At 36.0% G+C, this 21,551-nt stretch overlaps 1 protein-coding gene across 3 annotated transcripts in view; it reads right to left on the bottom strand.

Moving 5' to 3' along the window:
- LOC149834085 (receptor-like protein 4) overlaps nt 1-16,952 on the bottom strand; it is a 52,551-nt gene extending 35,599 nt beyond the window's left edge. For all 3 annotated transcript variants that reach the window (XR_016432506.1, XM_090009955.1, XM_090009956.1), the window contains exons 1-6: nt 16,801-16,952; nt 15,468-16,511; nt 15,114-15,261; nt 12,046-12,117; nt 10,367-10,435; nt 9,607-9,675 (exon numbers count right to left, since the gene is read on the bottom strand). Coding sequence is in view for 2 of the 3 variants with exons in the window: in XM_090009955.1 (XP_089866081.1) it covers nt 9,607-9,675; nt 10,367-10,435; nt 12,046-12,117; nt 15,114-15,261; nt 15,468-16,511; nt 16,801-16,873 (1,475 nt within the window). In the remaining variant the exon portion in view is untranslated. The remainder of the gene's footprint in view (nt 1-9,606; nt 9,676-10,366; nt 10,436-12,045; nt 12,118-15,113; nt 15,262-15,467; nt 16,512-16,800) is intronic.
- Between the last annotated feature and the right edge of the window lie 4,599 nt (nt 16,953-21,551).

Here is a 21,551-nt window from a genome sequence, read left to right as displayed (position 1 = left end):
CGATCATGTACCCAACATTTATTTGATGAAAACTTAACATCACATCCATGGTTCGAGAGTTGAGATACCGAAAGCAAATTTAAATGTAATTTTGGTATAAATCTAACTTTAGAAATAAAAAAATCTTGTTTTTCAAACTTTCGAACTCCATTGATTTCAAGAGAAACGTCATTTGCGGGTGAAACAAAAGAAGGTAAAACAATTTTTTTGTATTCGGAAAGTGCAAAAATATTGGGAGTCATATGAAAGGAGGCACCCGAATCTAAAAGCCAAAAAAACTTACCGGAAGGAGAAGAAGATGATATGGCGGCACCGAAAATGGATCCTTTAAAGAGGGGTTGAAGAACCTCCATGACTTGACTTAATGATAATGCTCCATTGTTGGAAGTAGATGGATTTTCCTCCTTGTGTGGTTGAAACATGGTAGACATAGCCACCTTCTTCTTCCACTTTGAACAAACCAACTTAATGTGTCTCGGTTCTTTACAAAAATGACAAATAATTTTTTCATACTCCCTTCCTTGATTCCATCTTTCATTTTGGCCTCTTTCTTCCCTTACTCCTTGATTTTGATTTTGAAATTTGTTGAAATGAGGAAGCTTATAGGTTTTCAAATTATTTCCCGGCCTAGAGACGGCATAGGCACCTTCATTCTCATCTTTGGTTAAAGGCATAACAAAAACACTTTGATTGGTTTTACTCATTCCTATTCGAGTTTTTTCCCCACTTAGCTTAGTAAGAACATCTTCAAGAGGTGGAGAAGTGAAAGAAGATAAAAAAAATGATCTTATTTGCTCGAATTTGGGTCTAAGCCAATTCAAGAAATTAAAAAATCATTCTTCTAATTGTTTGTGTCGTAGCTCAATGGCTTCTCCACTCCACTTTGATTCAAGAATAGCAAACTCATCTCAAATATACGATAATTCAGAGAAATATTCTCTAATAGTCATTTCGCCTTGTTGAAGGGTTAAAGTCATTTTTTGGAGGTAATATTTGTGAGATAAATCTCTCGAGGTATACATCCTCTTAAGATATTTCTAAACTTGAGACACCTTTTTAAATTTCAAAATATTGGCATTAATCCTAGTCTCAACCGTAGAAAAAATTCATGAAACAATTTTGTAGTTTTTCATTTCTCATTCTTCATGTTTCTTGTTATATTCTTTAAAAGCCTTCACTCTTTCCTCTCCATCAAGGACTTCTGTTTTTTCTTTTTCAACTGTAGTAAATTTTGGCCCAGGTTTCAGAATCGTACCTTTGATGTAACCCTAAAGCCCTTTTCCCTTGATATGAGCTTTCATATTACCGGCCCAAACATGATAGCTTGACCCGTTGAGTTTGAATCCAAGGAAATAATGTGAATCCTTTTCTTCCATTGAGGAGCTTTTATGAGAAACAAAAGAATCTTCACAATTAGAACACTTACCATAATGGGTCTTCTTTTAGCTATTTCTTGTAGTACGTCAAACGGGAAGTAGATTGCAAGAGCTTTCCATGCCAAAATACAAGAATAAAGAGTAGGCATGATTTTTTAGGCAACCACTATGATGACGCAACACATGTGCTAGCTTCTCATAAACCTCGCTCTGATACCATGTAAAAATATCTTCAAGAATATCAACTTTAAAGATGACTTGAATAACCCACAAGATTCACAAAGAGAATAAGTGCACAAAGGCACAAGGAATCACTCACAAAGGAGCACAAATGCATAAAGGCATAAAAAAGTAATCTTTTATTGAGAGAAAGAGTACCACAAATCTTAACAATACAATGGGGAAACACCCCTTATTTATGGGCTACAAGAGACCCAAGGAGGGGCTCCCATATAGACGTTGGAGCTCCTCCAACTGTCATATTGTGGACCCCTCCAAGATATAAAAAACAAAAAAAAGTAAAAAGAGAAAAAGAAAGGAAAAGACACATATTCAAGTGAATATGTGTGTTACATGTGAAAAGACAATTTTACCCCTAGAGGGTATTACAAAGAATATATATATATATTAGATACAATTTAACAGGAGTTTTGAAAGATCGTTAAAATCGTTATTTTTATTCTTTTTTATCACATTAGTTTATTTTCATTACAAGCACTCTTACCTCTTGTGTTTTCTCCTGTTATGCCTTTTATCTAAGTGTCATTATATATAGACAAGAGATGTTTACTCACACTTTTGTGTGTATTTTTAGCCCATAAGTGGCACTGTGATTATACTTTTGTTCTACTAGCTGATACACTTATTTTGAGTGTCATTATATGTAGACAAAAGATGTTATTTTCAGTATGATGAGTTATGTGCACCCATTGATTATGCTCTTTTTCTAGTCACTGATACACTTATTTTAAGTGCCATCTTATGTAGACACTCTTGCTCTACTAGCTGATACACTTATTTTGAGTGTCATTATATATAGACAAAAGATGTTTTCATTATGGTAAGTTATGTGCACCCATTGGTTATGCTCTTGTTCTAGTCACTGATATACTTATTTTAAGTGTCATTTTATGTAGACAAGATATTGTTGGTTATTCACACTTTTTGTGTATTTTTTAGCCCATTAATAGCATTGTGATTTTACTATTTTTCTAGTCGCTGATACACTTAAATTTTGAGGTCCAGTGAGGTGATTGTGTGGTAGTCGAACTATTGTTGAGATTTGCAAATATCAGTCCTTGTGTTATGTGGGATTTTTTAAAATCTCTCCATAAAATTTCTAAACTTTTGTTACTTGTATGGAAAAATGTTTATTGATAAAATTTCATGTATCTTATGTGCATTTCATTAATATATATATATATATTAAGATTGATGTTTGGTCCTTTGTGCTTAAACCCATTCTAGGTTGTGTGAATAAATCCTAATGGGTTGTGATTTGTGAGACCGCTCTCTTTCATTATTATATGCAATAAATATGCTTTAATTACATATTGGATATATATGTGTTTCATATTGATTATCTTGCTCGTATTGTTGTATGGATGAATTTAATTATCTATTCTTTTCTTGAGGTTGTTTTTTTAATTGTTATATTTTATATATGTATATTGTCATTGATGATGTGTTATTTCATTTGAAATGCTTTTCTAAAAATCCTAGAGATATTATTTATGTAAAAATGTTTATCTCTTCTTGATGATTTATGTCTTTAGTGCTCAAATTCTCTTATGATCAATATTTATGTTTTCTTGAAAAATATGTTGATTTTGGGTTTATGATTTGATTTCATAAAAATTTATCCTTAAGGTATGCTCCTCTTATCTTTCTTAATGATTATATAATGTTTTTCTTATTCAAAAATATATTTGTTTTAAAACTATTGGATTAAGATATTTTCTTTTGTGTAATTGAAACTTTGTTTTGTTCTCTCTGCAGGTTCTTAAAGATGCGATGAATTGAGGAAGGAATATCTTTGATGCATCACATCATGAAGATGGAGATATCTGATGAAAGCGTTTGAGGATGATTACTAATGAAGACATCCAAAGACTTCTATTTGCAAAATTCTCTAATGCGTTATAAAGATAGAGACTACCAATGAAGATATTTTCAAGACTTGTATTTAATGAAGACTTTCGAAGACTTTCGAAGACTTGTATTTAATTAAGACCTTCGAGGACTTATAGTTTCAAACTTGCGATTATCACAATGTAAGTTTAAGGGTGGTGTTAAATATATACATGTATATATATATGTGTGTGTGTGTATATATATATTGTATTTATGTAATAGGTAATGCTCTTTAGGAGAATTTTGGTATTGTCATTTTTATGTAAACAATGACTGTCCGCTAGGGACAATATTGTATTTTTGTCTTTATTGTAAGATGAGAGAGAATCGTTTACGGTGGTTTGGACATATTCGACGAAGGCCTAATGATGCTCCAGTTAGAAGGATGGAGAAATGGGAAAATATATTAGTTAAAAGAGGTCGGGGTAGGCCTAGGAAGACATAGATGGAGGTGATAGGAAAGGATATGAATGCTTTGAACCTCACCGAGGACATGGCATTGGATAGAAATGAATGGAGGAGAAGGATTCATGTGGAAGACCCAGAATGATTTTCTTTGTTGGTTCATATCGCCGACCCCAATTGTTTTGGGATGAAGGCGTAGTTATTGTTGTTTTGTTGTTTGTTGTATTGTATAGTGTATGGGGTATGACCAATGACCGAATGCCTCTCTTTAAATGCCCATCTTGGTTCTATATATAGAGCTTTTCTCCTCTTTGTAAGATAAAGATTCTCAATAAGATGAATATTTTTTATATTTTTGTATTTCTCTCTTTAGTTCTTTGATGTTTTAAATGCACTTAGTGCTTGCATAGTGCCTTTGTGCTCTTCTATTGTCCCTTAGTTGGACTTGTGCATATGCATGTGCACTTTGTGTTTATTATCTTATAAGACCTTAGAGGCCGTTGTTTTGTATTTTCATATATTTTATTACAAAAACTACACAAAAACCAGTAGTTGAACTATAATAATTAAGATCCCTTTCCAGTCCGAATCAGAGTATACAACTAAATCAAGAGAAGAAGAAAATGATAAAAGAGTCCCTTAGAAGTATCCTCGTACCAACTCATACGCATAGTAGTTGGTGAGTGTTGGAAACTTGGAATTGACCTGCAGTATAAACTACATGAGTAATATCAGGATGGGTGATAGACAAATATGTGAGAGCTCCAATACTATAACGATACAATATGGGATCCTCCAGAGGTTTCACCATTAATCTTCATTTTTGCATTTATCACTTATGGAGTATCAACTCCTTTCTTGTCAGTAATTTTGAACTTGTCAATGATCTCAGTTGCAAATTTAATTTGGGTCAATAAATACCCATGAGGTGAGTATGTTACCTCAATACCAAAAAAATATGTAAGAAATCCGAGATCAATCATTTTAAAACTACTTTTTAAAACATTTTTAATATGACTAACTCTCTATTTGTCCCCACCTATGATAATCATGCCATTTACATACAAAAGTAGAATGATGATACCTGCATAAGATGTCTTAACAAATAAAGCAATGTCAGTATAACACGATCTATAACCAAGATTTAACACCACAGTACTGAATCTATCATACCAGGCTTTAGAAGCTTATTTTAAACTATACAAAGTTTTTCTTTAATAGAGAATGTAACCAGATTGAACCTCAAGACTTGGAGGTGGATCCATATGGACTTTTTATTTTAAATCTCTATTTTAAAAAAAACATTTTTCACATTCATTTGATATATAGGTCAACCTCTAATAAAAGCCAGGGCCATGAGGGACGTAACAGTGCATATTGTTGTTACAATGGCAAAGGTTTCCTAATAGTTTATTTTGTATCCTTGAGCATATCCCTTGGAAACTAACCTGACGTTATGTCTTTCTAATGTCGCATCACTTTTGGTTTTGGCCTTATATACCCATCTACATACTATTAGTTTTTTTTTTATTTGATAATTTCACAATATCACAAGTCTTGGATTTTTCTAAGGCTTCCATTTCAATCTTCATGGCTTCGACCCACTCTGGATGATCCTTAGCTTGACTATAAGCCTTGGGTTCAAAGTAGAAATATATACAAGCTAAACATTTTCTATGTTGTAGCGAGAAAGATTCATAGGATACAAATCTGTCAGGAGGTCTCAAAATTCTAGTAGATCTCCTAAGGTTGGAAGTTTCAACTAGTTCTATGTGAGGGAATCTTTCAAAATCACTAGGTTGGTTCTCCATGGTTCTTCTAGAATAAGTGAGGATAAGAGGTTCAACTTTAGAAATGACATTCTCATTATGGTTATCATAGACATCTACTGGAGGTTCCAAATGGGTAACATTCTCTTCTTGATCAAGCACATCAACATTTTCTTTAGGCAATAAATCCAAAAGAAATGAATATTCATTATCTTTCTTAGGCATATTAGAATCAAAACAACTCTCCTTTTCAACAAAATAAACATTTCTTAAAACATATAATTTATTATTTTTAATATTATAACACCTAAATCCTTTTTTATTCTCAACATAACCAATAAAAACACACGGAATGGATTTTGGTAAGAGTTTGTCTCTTCTTTCATTCAAAACAAAACATTTACAACAAAAAACTTTTGACCTACTATAATTTGGTTGAACACAAATTTTTTTTCCAATAGGGGTGATACTTTTTAAAGAAAAGGATGACATATGAAATAAATAGTAGTGAAGGCAGCCTCGAACCATAAATATTTTGGAATATTGTTTGAAATCAAAAGGGTTCTAGCATTTTCTATAATGTGCCTATGTTTTCGTTCTGCTAAACCATTTTGTTGAGGTGTATTAGGACAATACCTTTGACGAAAATAACATTTAAATCAAGGTAATTTTTGAAATCATTTGAAACATACTATCCCCCTGAATCAGTTTGAAAAATAGATATGTTAGAATTAAATTGATTTTTTATCATAGCATGAAAAAATTTAAAAAAATGAAAAGCTTTTGACTTATGTCTAAGAAAATAAATCCAAGTATATCTAGAAAAATCATCCACAAATACCAATATAATAAGATAAACCACCCTTTGAAGCAATGTGAATAGGAGCCTAAACGTCCGAGTGCACCAATTTAAAAGACCAAGAAAAAATGAATTTGTGTTTCGCAAAAGGAAGAGATTTTATTTTTTAAGTATGCAATCAATACAAATAAGATTTTCATCATTACAAAAATTTTCTAAACAAGGAAAATATAGAACTTTAGATACACAAGGATGGCCTAAATATTTATGCCAAAGTTCAAAATCACTATGTTTGGCAATATTATAATTTTTTGTGGACAATTCAATAAAGTCCATGTAGTAGAGGCTTCATTCTCTATGGTCATGCCCAATCAGCTTTCCTAACCAACGATCCTTTACCCAACAATCACTCGATGAGAAGGAAACATCACACCCCATGATCAAAAACTTCAGAAACAAAAAGAAGATTTAAACTTAGTTTTGGAATATGCCTAACATTTGAAACATTTTTTTTTTTGAATTTTCAAGAATTTTATCAATGTTTCCTATACCTTTTATGTGAAAAAGAGTTTCATCAGTCATGGAGACAAAAGAGTCATATAAATTGAAGTGACAAAGGTACATCCTTCATCGGCCCTTTCAAAGCTCAAAATGCTCACATAGATCTTGGTCCATGCTATTCATGAACCGTGAGAGGACCTTAACTTGGCCCACTTCTCATTCTCTCAAGGCTTTTCGATAATCAGGCATAGACTTCACCTTTTCACCAACTTTTAGGGTTTCCTCCACCACATTCACATTCTTGGTAAGAATTGAGTTGAGGTTCTAGAGTAGAACCATCCACCAAGTGCCATAATTCTTTTTCCACAAGAAAGTGCCTCATTGTTGTGGTCCACCTATTGTAGTTGTTCCCATCAAACTTGATGGGGACGATGGTGACAACCTCCTTTTTTACCATGGAGATGGAAGAAGAATAGAGAGAGAAGGATGAAGGATGAAGGATGAAGGATGAAGGAAGAAGGATCCATGGACAAGAATGGTACCACGAACACATGAGCACTTGAAAATATAGAGGCCACCGATTCTTAATCACAATTGCAAGAACAAGGTCCAAAGAGCCAATGGCTCTTATACCATGTAATGATATCTCCATGAACAAAAAACAATGCCTAATAGGGGAAAAACACAACACAATCTAAAAAGAAAAATCTGTCAAGAGGCATAATGTCACACACTCACAATATAAAATAATTTATTTTATTAACACATAAAATGCATAAAATATGAATACTTCAATGGGGACCAGTAGTCCCATATATATACACAAGAGAGAGGAGAGAAGGAGACCAACTAGCCGTTGGGAAGCTCCAAACAGCTATCTGGTCAAAGTGATCAGTTAGCCCTAGTCAATATAGAAAAAATAGAAATGAAACAACAATAAACCTAATGCAATCTAATAATAAAAATAAGAGAAAATATATATAGTAAATATAAAATACATATATATATATATATGTATTCAAAATTCAAATACATATATAGTGTATACATATATATATATGTACACATGTACAAAAACGTGTCTCTCTTAACAAGGCCCACTAGAAGTAACCATGTTATTTAGATGTTGAACTTGAATATAGGCCCACTAGAAGTGCCCATGCTACTTAGATGTTAGATAATACGTACATGCCAATGTCACGAGGTTTTTTCAATGTTAAAACTTTTAATGCATAAAGCATATTACTAGATCGTTTTCCTTTCACCTTTGATTATACTTGCGTACACCTAAATGGGTAATATTTATCGTCCAACAAATCCTTTAACACATAAACCATATCATTTTTTCTTTCTGCATGTTTGTGTCAATAAATCCAGTTCCATGTTAGAACAACCACGTGAAGTGTCAGGAATCTATTCCATGCAATGAGGGTAAGAATTGAAAAAAGATTTTTATGTGATGATTGCACAGCTGGATGCCTTCAAATAAAAAAGTGTAACAAGACAAAATCTTATCCACATTTAACACTTGTAGAAATATTTTTCCTTAAGGGTGTTTATCATTCATGGTATGACACCTGCGTGGGGACAAAGCAGCCCCTGTGCAGGTGTTATCCCACATTTGATTTGCGGGGCAAAGCCGTCCCCAAAGGGACGGCTTTTTTCCCACCCTTTTACATTACAAAGGGGTGTCAGGGGACCCGTGAGTAGCATCCCAATTTCCTAGGTGATAACTAAATTCATTAAGAACCATCTGAACACAGTAATGGCATCCACCAACTGACTGAGCGAAAGATGAAGGTAATGTCTCTCTGCTTCAGCATTAGAAAATCTGGTAACTTGCCAAAATTTCAAAAAGGGCCCTTGAGCCTTTCTCTCAAATTTTCAGAACATCACAAAACCTAAAGGAAACACTATGTCATTGCCAGAATGCCTCTAATGGAAAATGCAAAGCTTCTCCATGTAAATGCTTTCCCTAAAATCTGGAGCAATATACCATAAAATTTCCAAATCACTAAACCCCACTACCAAGTAATATAGAGAAATCTATGTCACAGGGACTCTTCTAACAGGGCACCGCGCACCCGCACCTAGGCGGGTGCGACACTTGAACACAACTTCCTTTATGTTAGGTGAAGTCAACCACACTGAGGTCCATTTCTATCCAAAAGTAGATTCAGTTAACCCTAATCAAGTCCATTTTTATCTACATAAATGCACACACATACACATAGTGTTAACTTAAAACTGTTAAAAATTATATATATATATATATATATATATATATATATATATATATATATATATATATATATATATATATATATATATATATATATATATATATATATATATATACCCTCCCCACACCCGCATCAAATCAAGTGACATAGAGTGAAATACTGGAGTATATGCAGATCTATATTGCAACTGCAAGCTTAAGACATGCAAATTTTAGGAATAAATAATATCCTCATCAAATCATAAAGTAGAATAACAAAAATGACCATTCTATTATTAAAATTTGGAAGGTAGACTTAATATGGCCCGTGTTCCATGCAAAAAATATCCAATGACAATTCCTTCAAATAGGAAACAGTTTTTTAGGAGCAAAAAAACTTACACAACTTGAAGATTTGAAGAACCTAAGCTGTCGTGGATAGCTCCTGATAACACATTATGTGACAAGTCCCTGCACATTAGCTCTCACAGCATAAGCTATATTAATAGGCAACTAAATACATCAGGAAAGTACATGACATGCATTTTTTATTCATTAAGAGTCCTATATAGAGATAAATAGCATATGCTAACTAACCCTTTCAAATTTAAAAGCAACTATAGATTTATGAACGTAAAATTCAAAATCTATGGAGGTTATGCATCTAGATATAACAATAGTGTGGTTACTGGTTGGCATTATGAGACATTCTTCTGTACCAAGTATCATCTGCTTGATGATCTAAAATGGAAACAAATTTTCATATATGGAACACCTTGGGTACAGCCTTTATAAGAGAAAACTTTTTACTATAAAAGAACAGTTCTCCTTATAAAGATATTTTAGATGCATAAATTGGTAAAAGAGAAATATTTACATGTAGACTCTGATGAAAAGTGATCATGAAAATAGACAAATTAATGCATTTGTAAGAATTTGACTTCAAATTTGAGATATGTAATGGCCAGTCCTTTGTCATAGTGAAAATGACATGCTAAATTGACAATTCATTCAGTGGGTTATGGAATTTAGTTTTTGCCAATGCATAAACTTTCCTAGTTAGAAATGCTTGAGTTCCATTAGATCAAGCATGTAGCAAGTGAAGAGGTAAATGGGAACCATGATTATGCAGTTCAAGGAGAACGGATGATTCAAAACATACAACTGTACAAGAGATTGACCTCCGAGCCCAGAAGGTAAGTTACCACTCAAGCTGTTCCAACTTAAATTCCTGTAGAAAAGACAAATATCTTTCAACATTTTTGGCATAATCAACACAATATTGCTCCAGAGATAAAAGATCCTAGAGCACAAACGTTTCTTCAACAGTCACTGCTAGTGATAAATTGAAAAGGCACTTCAAGAAAAATAGATAATGTGTGATTTAAAACATCTGGGAATGCACAGAAGTAACTGAAATTTAGCAATTCTCCATGAACATGAACACAATAAAAGTATAAAATCAAAAGATACCAAAAGTTTCATACAAGTTAAATGCTACTCTGCATTCCCATAAATGTGAAGAAAAGGAATGATTCTTTAAGAGAAAAATGCATAAGCATTGGAAAATCAATAATACTAGGCTAAAAAAGGTAAAATAATGGGCTTGCACTGCTTATCAAAATCAACATATTTGCAAAGAAAGAAATCCAAGAGGACATCCCATGTGTAACATAATTATCTTCATTAAATTGGATTAATACAGATTCTAAAATTAGCACAACGCTCAAAACTCTTCAGTGAGTAGAAAAATAGGAAACCAGACATGCATGGGATGAAAAGATTTCATTGCAATATCCCAAAAATAAGATCAGACAAAACTGCATTAATACTTTCAGGAAATGAAGAAGCATACACAGCCATTTAAGATAAACAACCCATGTTCTATATGGGATCCTTTTGAGGAGAAGTTAGGATATTTCCACAGAGGCTGTATATTTTTAAAGGAACTTACCAACAATGTTGTTGAAGCATATCCGATGACCACAATGACAGTGATTTTCTTAATAAATCTTTTCTTTTTCAAAATTATCAAGTGGCTTCTGAGTTTTTCCCCATAAAAGTTATTGCCAATATTTTTGATATGGTGCATGTGTGTATATCATCTCTTAGTAGGAGGACTCAGTTAAAATTTGAATTACTGTACCATAATGGTGGTGGAGAGCATGGCTACAGGTACACCAGACAGGAAAAATTTGGTCGTATAGAGGAGAGAAATATCAACAAGGGTGACTCTTGTGGTGCTTAATACATAACATAAATGATCATCACATCATGGTGCCATGCATATCCACAAGAAGGGAAATAGAAAAATACATAGGTGTTAACCAGGAAAGTTGGCAAGTCATCCAAACCATCAGTATCAGAGAATAACTAATCTCTATGTTAGTAAAAACCACAGATTATTGGACCACATTGTGATCCTATTAGAAAAGAGTCAAAAGACATATAAAATGCATTTTGTTTGTGGGTTACCTATCAATAATGTTTACCTGTGTTGGTTTCGTTCAATTTACTGCATACATTTTCCTTAGTCACACAGTTGTTTAACTCTGTATACTTCCAATATGTAAGCATTCTACACACGGCTTTATGATTTTAAACATTTTCTATCTTCAATAGAAAATTGGTTATCATTCAGTACCTCATTCAGTTGTACCAAGAAAAAGACTTCCATATAGCAGAAAATTTTGCAAGTATGCTATGCTCAGGAATCACAATTCTGTTAGTAGATTAAACAAAGAAATCATGCTACTAACATTAAATATGACAAAATCTCTGAAGCAATATAGTTTACATATTTCATATGCATTAATTGAAACATTAACAGATAGTACTTACAGGCTCAACAAATTCGTTAGAAGATTTATCTGATCACTGATATATCCTTTCAGGCCTTGACTTCCAAGATCCCTAGCCACAAGAAGAAATTTTAGTGTGCGTTAGGACATAAATTGGTGTACTTTACATATTTTAAATGATAGGCAGTGATTCAACCTTGAATAAAAGTGTGGATGTTGTTCGTTCGGAACTTTGAGAAACTTAACAATTAGGTAAGTTTAAAGGTTCATCATTTATAAGAAAACACAATATTGGCAAGGAAATACAAAGTAGGAAAGACAAGTTAATACTTAATACCATTGCAGATAAATCGATAAATCAAGCCAAGGAAAGTGAGAACTAGCTCATGTGAGCTGGATCATGGATCGTCAGCTCCCAGTTCACTGAGATCTATGTCAACTGGGTACAGGTGCGGGTGCAGGTGCTGGTACGGAGGGTACAACATGGCAATACCAAAAACTATGGGTACGGGAATACGGCTATATATATAAATTAAATATCACATAAATACAAAATAAACTGAATATAATCTAAATATATATGCTATATCTAAAATATATATTATATACTAAAAATTATAAATTATAAATTATAAATTGAATACAAACTTGTATGTACGGAGGGTAAAATGGCGTGTCCAGGTGTCAAGACAGAGACGTGTCGACACAGGTACGGAGGAAAAAATGGAGTGTTTGTGTGACATAGATCAATGATTTTACACACACACATATATAATATATATAGGATGTGTCTGTTGTGGTACCCAACAACCATAAGTTAGGGTAACATGCTCTTGATTTACATAGAGATGATACCCTAAAGCACAAACTGACCTGTCGATCATGTTTAGTGTGATCTAATGGTTATTTTCATGTATTAGAGCTGACTCCAATGAGACATTTTGGGCCATTTAAACCAACCTCATCTTCATGAATTGTGAGCCACTGATTTTTCACTATATTGAAAATTGAATCTTATGAGGCAATGGAGATGATTAACTCACATGGAAAATAAATCATGCTAAACACATCTGCATGGTTAGATCCAACATTTATTAGCTAGGTTCATGCAAACAAGAGCATGTACCACCATATGTTATCATGGTTCAGAACTACAATAGATTTTTCTTTTATATATATAGTTGTATTTAACATTAGCTGCATTCAATCAATTTAAAAGACGAAAATACCCTTAAAAGTAATGGCATTCTTGAAGATACATGATCACTTTTTGAGGTAAAAAAAATAACTCATATTTTAAATTCAAATTTGTATTTACTTTTTTGTAAAATGTATTTGACATTTTGTTTCCCTCCAAAACAAAAACATACTTTATCCAAAAAAGTGGCCATGAATTTTCAAAAGATGTCTTTGCTTTTAAGGGCACATTGGTCTTTTCAATAGGTTGAATGCAGCTAATGTTAAATATAACTTGTTTAAGGTTAGATAAACCCATATATATATATTCACTAGAATCTCGTGTGAACCACAATTTTCATGGATTTTTTGTCCTTTTCTCTTAAAATTTAATCGTATGGATATGATCTACATGCTTGGTTTTATAAGGACCACCTCTTGAATCATCTGATCATGATGCATAAACAAGATTTCTTTAGGCTTCAAAATCAACAGATCATAATCTTCATAAATATTCAAGCATCCAAAGATAGTATTTTTTAATAAAAAATACATGATCCAGCAGTTGATTCTTATCAAACTCACTATGTTGAACACATCTACATGGTTGGATTTGCAAAAAAGGTGTTGGAAATGCCCAGTTCACATGGTAGTTCTCATATTCTAGTAACTCTCTCTATATATATATGTATGTATGTATGTATAATGAGCAAAGAATAAGAATGACATGAAAAATCTAAATCTGGAAGTAATGTAACACAAATGGATCTAAAAATTAACGTTAAATAGTACGTGTATTCAACATTAATGATAGTAAAATTTTATAAATAGATACTTATAAAGAATAGAAGTCATGTTCATATCATTGGACAACTTTTGAAGACTGTCAATAAAAAAGTAATAGCATCCCCACCTAACCAAATTGAGCAAGGATCCTAACAATCATAACTCAACATAAAGGATGAAAAACATTCAGTGTAACATAATTCAAAAACAAAAATGACAAGCATCCATTTCTCTGAAAACTCTTATTGTTATTCAACTTCTTCAAGTTCTTTCTTAGCAAGATATCTGGAGTATGATGCATCATTTTCTTTCTTCATAAAAAGAAGAGAAATTTCTCTAGCTGCATATATGCGGAGGAGGCCCTATATCTTTCTCCATAGGTGGTGGTTGATCTTCTTCATCTTAGGGAAGCAACTGGTGATGGTTGGCCTGTGTCTTTTTCAAAAGGGGTCAAATGACACTATATATCCCCAATATTCTGGCTAAGATGCTCTCACAAGTTTAAACAGAAGAAAAGAAGGAAAACGTTACAAAATCAAGGTCAACTTCTGTGAAGAGGGTTATTCTATGTAACTACCAATCAGTAATAGTGTAATACTATGATAGCTAATATTATATTGTATTTCTATAACATTGTCCACAATCCACACATATATCTTAAATTACAGATTTCATGTTCAATGAGTCATGAATTGGAGAAAAAATAGCTAAAGCTTCCTTCTCCTGTAAGTTCAGAAAATCAATACATCTATCAAAATGAAAAAATAAAGGATTAATTCTACCTCCCAAAATAGGTTGACACTCTATTATGGACGAATTCTACCTCTGAACTTCTATTTATTCTATAAGTAGGTCGAGACTGTATTATGCATGATTCTAGTCTTATTACTTCTAGAAGGCATGATGTCCTCCTCTTTTCCCACATGAACCAGATAAGCTTCTATCAAGTTCTACATGAACTTATAAGTCTGCATACTCAAGATATAAGAACTTAATCTCCACTGCTCTCTTTGCTTCAAAGGAAATTCAAGTGAATAACATATGACATATCAAAAGACAAAGAATATGGAAACGAAGAATCAAGATAACACCTTTTGATCTATGGATTCAAAGAAAGTTACTCTAACATGACTGCGATGCTCTTACAACTGGGTTATGACAAGGCCATTCTTTCCGTCATTATGACAGGTTACTCCTTCCCAAGCATCCCAAGTGGAAGGAGCACATGGATCACCATTCCAGCCCATTCTGTCAGGAACATGCAGTGACTCCTTCAATGCTCTCATTGCAAGTACTGCCAATTTGGTATACATATTTACTTAGATAACAAGAATATCAAATTGGAAAGCTGTTCTCATAAAATGTAGGAAGCACACTATTGCTTCCAAATACAATTTCAAAATTATCCTTTTGGGGATGCATCAAAATTTGAAATGTCTCTGTATCCAAAATGACTACAAAGGTCAACAAAGAGGGGAATCCACAAAAGTCACATCATACCTTGGTTAGGAACTGTGGTAACGTCAAGAGGAACCATAGCATAGTTCTCGAGCCCACATATCAAGGGAGCACCAACCACTGGCACAAGGTTCACATTCAACTGTGTGGTGTTCAGTTTCCGCACAATGTAGTACCATCTAAGAGCAGTGAAACCGCCTGCTTGCTCGAATATATCTATCCTGGTAACAATGTATCCATTGACATATATATCAAAGACACGCTGGCCCGGTTTAGTCACAAAAGGGTCTATCTCAGCAAAATGAAACCACAACAAGTAATCCAACCTAGCATCAACAGTCAATGCATATTCAAGGCTTTCACTAAAACCCACTGTTATTGCAGTCTGATACAAATGCTCTGGAAAATAGTCAGGTGCCTGATCAGCACCGTGTATCGGGATTGTAGTTGAAATTCGCCTAGCATCAAAATTCCAATGGCGAAACCTTACATCAGATTGCCAAGCTCTACCAAAATAATCTGTATCATTGCTAAATCCGGGTCCAAAAGGAAAGGATCCACATGTTAAACGCCCATAGTTTACCAAGATGTGATCCTTCCCCGTAGATGAAGAATCATATGAAAGTGGATCAACCTGTATAATTTCTAAAGATGCAATCACTGGTGCGTCTGTGGCAATGCTATAGAAGCAAATTGTTGCCTGCCCATCATTTACAAATGCGAAAAGATCCGAATACGCCCCATTTCTGCTTACTGCTTCTTCCCATGGTGATCTCCAACTAAAAACAAGAGAACCCTCAACAGAAAGATCAAAGTTCGGTGTCTGCATCTTGTTGTCATAATTCCCATACACGGTGAATGTCCTAATGAAGTAACGGCCATTCGGGACATTGACATTGTAGCAGTTCTTCTTCCCGGACGAAACGGGGAAAAACCGGAGGGTCCTTTCTTGTTGTTGAATGAAATCCTGTGGGTTTGCAACTAATCCTGTGCTCCCTCCCGTGTAGAACACGTCCGCTGTCCATGATTGGTTAAATTGGCTAGTGAAATTGTCTTGCCCGCCACAGTCGATTAGCAATGAAAAATCTGCATGTGATCAAGAAGTATACATAAAACTAAGAACTCTACAACAAGTTTTCTCTAATTCATGGAATTCAACGATGGCCAAAATCAACTTCAGCAACAGAAGTTCTTGACCCAAGTGTAACTAAAAAAGACTCAAATCTAAATGCACAGCTTCACGATAAAACGAAAATTTGCGACTACTTGTACGAATTTCAACAACAAAAAACCATGACCCACATCATAAAATTGCAGAAATAAGAAGAGTACCAACCAATCAGAACTAATTAATGAGAGAGAGAGAGATTCTTACTGTAAGAAGGAACAGAGTGGGATAGCAGAGGGTGGAGGAGGAGAGAGAGCAGCAAGAGGAGAGGCCGAGCCATGGCAGTGTGTGGAGATGAGTTTTCGCCTCTATCAGGCACTGCGGGTTCGGACACTTGAGAGAGACAAAGGAAGAGATTGCATTCCGCAGAGAGAGAGAGAGAGAGAGAGAGAGAGAGAGTGGCGGTTAATGACGCGTGATTACCGGGAGGAGAGAGAGAGAGTGGGAGGGCATGTCATTTTAAGTCAACAGCATACTCACTAGTTACCGTTATATATGACCCTCTCCCTCTCTCTCTCTCTCAGCCCATACTGAACTCTTGTTTGGTCTGCATGGGGCTTGCTCAGTTGCCACCTACCTCACCACACCAGCCAAACTCACTAGGGTTTAGGGAAGGTTCCATTCAAAGATGTTTTTACAAACCAGAAATGTAGGACCAGAGAGAGAGAGGGGATCCATCAAAATCTAACTGCACCTTTGGAATTGATAAAAAAAGGACCCATCTTTCCATCACTGACAGCATCACATTTATTAGCGGCCATCCGCCAGATGAGTGGCCATTAGTATTTTTTTGAGGGAAGAGTGGCCATGAGTATCTTTTGCTAACAATGCAAGGATGCCCCCCCCCCCCCCCCCCACTAATCAACTCCTTGAACATGCATTATATTTTGTAATAAGGGCAAAAGCGGGCTACTGGGTGAGTAACTGTGAACCATGGTAAATTCAGTCTTAAAATGCATGCAACCATTAACCTGGATTTTTTACCTTTTTATGGTACATGTGACAGCACAAAAAAGCAACCCTACACCATCTATCTTACAGATTGACTGCCCTCAACAAGGTGGTGGCTTCCCTTATTTTTGTGGACCAACCAAATGACCAAGATGCTCAACCACCTCGCTTTGGATCCATAAATGGCAGCTTGAATAATAAATGTGAATGTCACTATCCTGGCCCCTTTTGCGGCCTTATATAAATTTCAACTCTCAATGATCCTGATCCATCTTCAATCTATCAAACAAAACCATGAATCTCAAGATGACTTTGGGGACCAACTCTCACCTTTTTGAAATTTTAAATATGAGCCAACTTTTTGTAGAAACTGCTGAGTAAGGCCTGCATTTATTATTGTCCTTTGGTTAAATTATAAGTCAAATTATAACAATGACCTTCCTCGTTAAGAGTTTAAACTGTCTACCTCCTTATTAGAATAAATAAGGTACTTTTCAATTTTAAAGGGACAATATAAGAAACCTAAAAAGAAAACACTGTCCAAGATGATAGATGTTGACGAGTTCATATTTAAAATTTCAAAAACATAAGGCCTGTATTTGGAATTATGGGAAAAAGGTTAGCCCCTAAGTAAAATTTTCTCCATTATGAAGCACAATAGCCAAAAGAGAGGACACCAAACGGAGAGTCGTGATCTCTCTTGATGGGTTCATAACTAAATTAGACTTTTCCAATCAATTGCATGTTGTTAGACATGATGTTCTTAAATGAAACAGGAGAGAGAGAGAGAGAGAGAGAGAGAGAGAGAGAGTCATGCATTGAATGGTAAAATGGGGACAAAAGTGAGGGGAGGCAATAAGTTTGGTTTGGCTTGTTTTTTTCTTTATGAGAATGTGTAAAGAACAAGAAATTAGTGCCGTGATTGACTGGCTATTTTTCTGAAAAGGACGCTGGGTTTACGTGTTTATTATTCAATGATTTCCCCCACCTAGTGGTAGAAATAGTGAGTGAGGGAAAGCACGAACTTCATTTTTCTGATGAGCTGTTTGGTAAGGACGTAAAGTTGTCAACTACATAAGTGGATCTGTAAGTTTCAAGGCTCGGTGGATCCAATTGGAAATGCTGGCCTACTTTTTCTTTGGGTAAAATGGTTCCCGTCTCTCTCTCTCAATGGTTCGTTATGCAGTAAAGGACCAAGGCCCCCAAGTTTCAACGTGCCAGATGACTTCACCAATGCCAGCTACTTTGTTTGCAAATTGAATGAATACAATGGGTTCTCCTCAAACAAAAATGCAGAGACCCGTAAGGGTGTCAATGGGTCGGGTCTGACCAGATTCCGATTCACACTTGATTCTGCAGCATTAAGGTCTGGTAATTAACAAAGGAAGGGATCCAACGAACTATTTGGGTTTGACCTGTGAGGTCTGATTATCATATCGAGCCAGGCATGGTATGGATCAAACCTAGTTTATGTAATCCTTATACGACCCTAGCATGATTTTTAGTTTGGTAGATCGGGTAGGGACTTGGTAACAAAATCTTAAAGTCAACTTCGGGATTGCACCCACCTGGTTTTGGTGAAGGTTGAGAGAGAGAGAGGAGATCAACATTACCACTCATGAAGATCAACTAAATGTTGAACCCATGAACCAAACAAGAAAGAAGATAAAAATAGAAAATAGAAAAATAAGAAGCTAAAGAAAAGAAACTACAGACAGATAGCTACAGACAACAAAGCCAAGCTCAACCAGGATCTGCTGGACTAAAAGGCACCACCGATAAGTGAATGTTGATCATATGAAAGTGGAGGTCTCTAAGATGCATACGCATACGCAGAATCACATATACATCAACCAAGATTTTAACGCAGAATCACATATACATCAACCAAGATTTTATGAATAAGATTATTAAGGACGATTAGAATTTGTCGGATAATAGCATCATTGAGCGCCATCCAAACAAACCACCAAGTAGTAAGCAACCACTTCTTCCAGATCAGCTTCTACTGCTTGTATCATCTAATCTGAACAGGGCCCAGAAGCAAATCAAGCGTGAAAGACTCCTCTTTGACAATCACATCCAGAGATCTTTACGTCTTACTAAATAGGACCACAAAGATTGGGCAAGACCAGAATAAATGAAAGGTAGTTTTTTCAGCAGCTTGACAAAGCACACACCAGCTAGGTAACTGAAAACCTAACCTCTTTAAATAATTGTGAGTCTGAACTCTATCATGCAAAATTAACCAAGCCAAAACCTGAGATCTAGAGGAAGGGCCCTTAGCCCATAACACGCACTTAGGGAACCAATCCACTATAAGACAAATGTTAATTAACGACAAAAATTTGTGACAGAAATAATCCATCATAAATTTGCAATGGATTAGCTAGAGAAAACTAGTTGTCCCTAAAATCGAAATTAGCTGTGGAATTAGTGATAGACAAATTTTGTCTCAAAATCCATCGTTAAGTAACGATGGATTAGCGATAGATAAATTCGGTCTCAAACTCCACCGCTAATTAATGACGAATTAGTGGTGAATTTTTTTTGTTTCAAACTCTATCACAACTTAGCGACGGATGAGCGACATAATTTTTTCGTCGCTAAGTAGCGACAGATTTTGAGACATAATATGTATGTCGCTAAGTCGTTGCTATTTTTTGATGTAAAATGACCCATCTAAGGCGCAAAATTGTCTCCTTATTCTCTCTCTCTCTCTCTCTCTCTCTCTCTCTCCCCTCCTTCGTCGATCCATTGCCCTTTCTCCTCCCTCACTTGATCCCCCTCTGTCGCCTCCCATCCTTCAAGCAGACGTTGACAAACGAGGCCACCGGCCACCCCTCCAAACACCACCAATGCCTCCTTCTTCCTTGTTGCCACCGACGACCACCGACCGTCGGCCACCCCCTCTTCGATCGTCGCCATCCCCCCTTCTTCCCTCAGGGACCCCACAGGCCACCCACCGCTTGTTCCTCGAGCTTCAGCAACTCGACCAAAGTCCACCAGTGACCACCCCGGTGAGCTCGCCTCCCGTACCCTTGTGCCTCCCCCTTGTCCCTCTTTTCAACCTGTCGACAACCCCCCCCCCCGCCCCCTGCAGCTGGTACTTTCCAACAGGGGGCTCCGCCCTCCCTACCCTTGTTTAAGCAACAATGGTAGGGAGATCTGTCCCCCTGTCATTGTGTTTGCTTGGTCGGTAGGGGGCCCCGCCCCCCTGCCGCTGGTACTTTTTAGCAGGGGGCTCCACCCCCTGCCCTTGTTTAAGCAACAACAACAAGGGGATCCGGCCCCCTATCGTTGTGTTTGCTCGGCCGACAGGGGGCTCTACCCCCTACCCTTGTTTAAGCAACAACGACAGAGAGATCCGCCCCTTCCTGCCATTGTATTTGCTCGGCCGGCAAGGGGGCTTGCCGCTAGTACTTTCCGACAGGGGGCTTCACCCCACTGTTGTTGTGTTTGCTCGATCGACAGGGGATCCCGCCCCCCTGCCGTTGGTACTTTTCGGGAGGGGGCTCCGCCCTCCTGCCCTTGTTTAAGCAACAATGGCAGGGGGATCTGCCCCCTTGCCTTTGTGTTTGCTAGGCCGGCAGGGGGCGGCGCCCTCTGCTGTTGTTACTTTCTGGCAGGGGGCTCCACCCCCTGCCCTTGTTTAAGCAACAACGGCTGGATGATCCGCCCCCCTGCCTTTGTGTTTGCTCGATCGTCAAGGGGCCCTACTTGTGTCTTTGTCTTTGGTCGGTAGCCTATTTTCTTCTGCTTCTCTATGTGTTTTTATCTTTAGCCGACAAGAGTAATGTGCATTGCAGGTGTGTAGTAGAGCAAAATGTGTGATGCTTAATGCTAAGCATTGCATGCAACTTAAAATGTCATGAAAAAAAAAACAAGAAAAATGCAAATGCAAAAGCATGTAAATCGGGTAAATATTCGTGGCGAGTAAGTGATATAAGCATATCACATGTTATTTACTTTATTGGATACAATACTTTTCTACTCACACACTCACT

This window comes from Nuphar pumila, chromosome 6, assembly GCF_984573655.1.
Source record: "Nuphar pumila chromosome 6, dmNupPumi1.hap1.1, whole genome shotgun sequence".
NCBI classification, from domain to species: Eukaryota; Viridiplantae; Streptophyta; class Magnoliopsida; order Nymphaeales; family Nymphaeaceae; genus Nuphar; species Nuphar pumila.
This window is presented reverse-complemented; position numbering and strand designations above follow the sequence as displayed.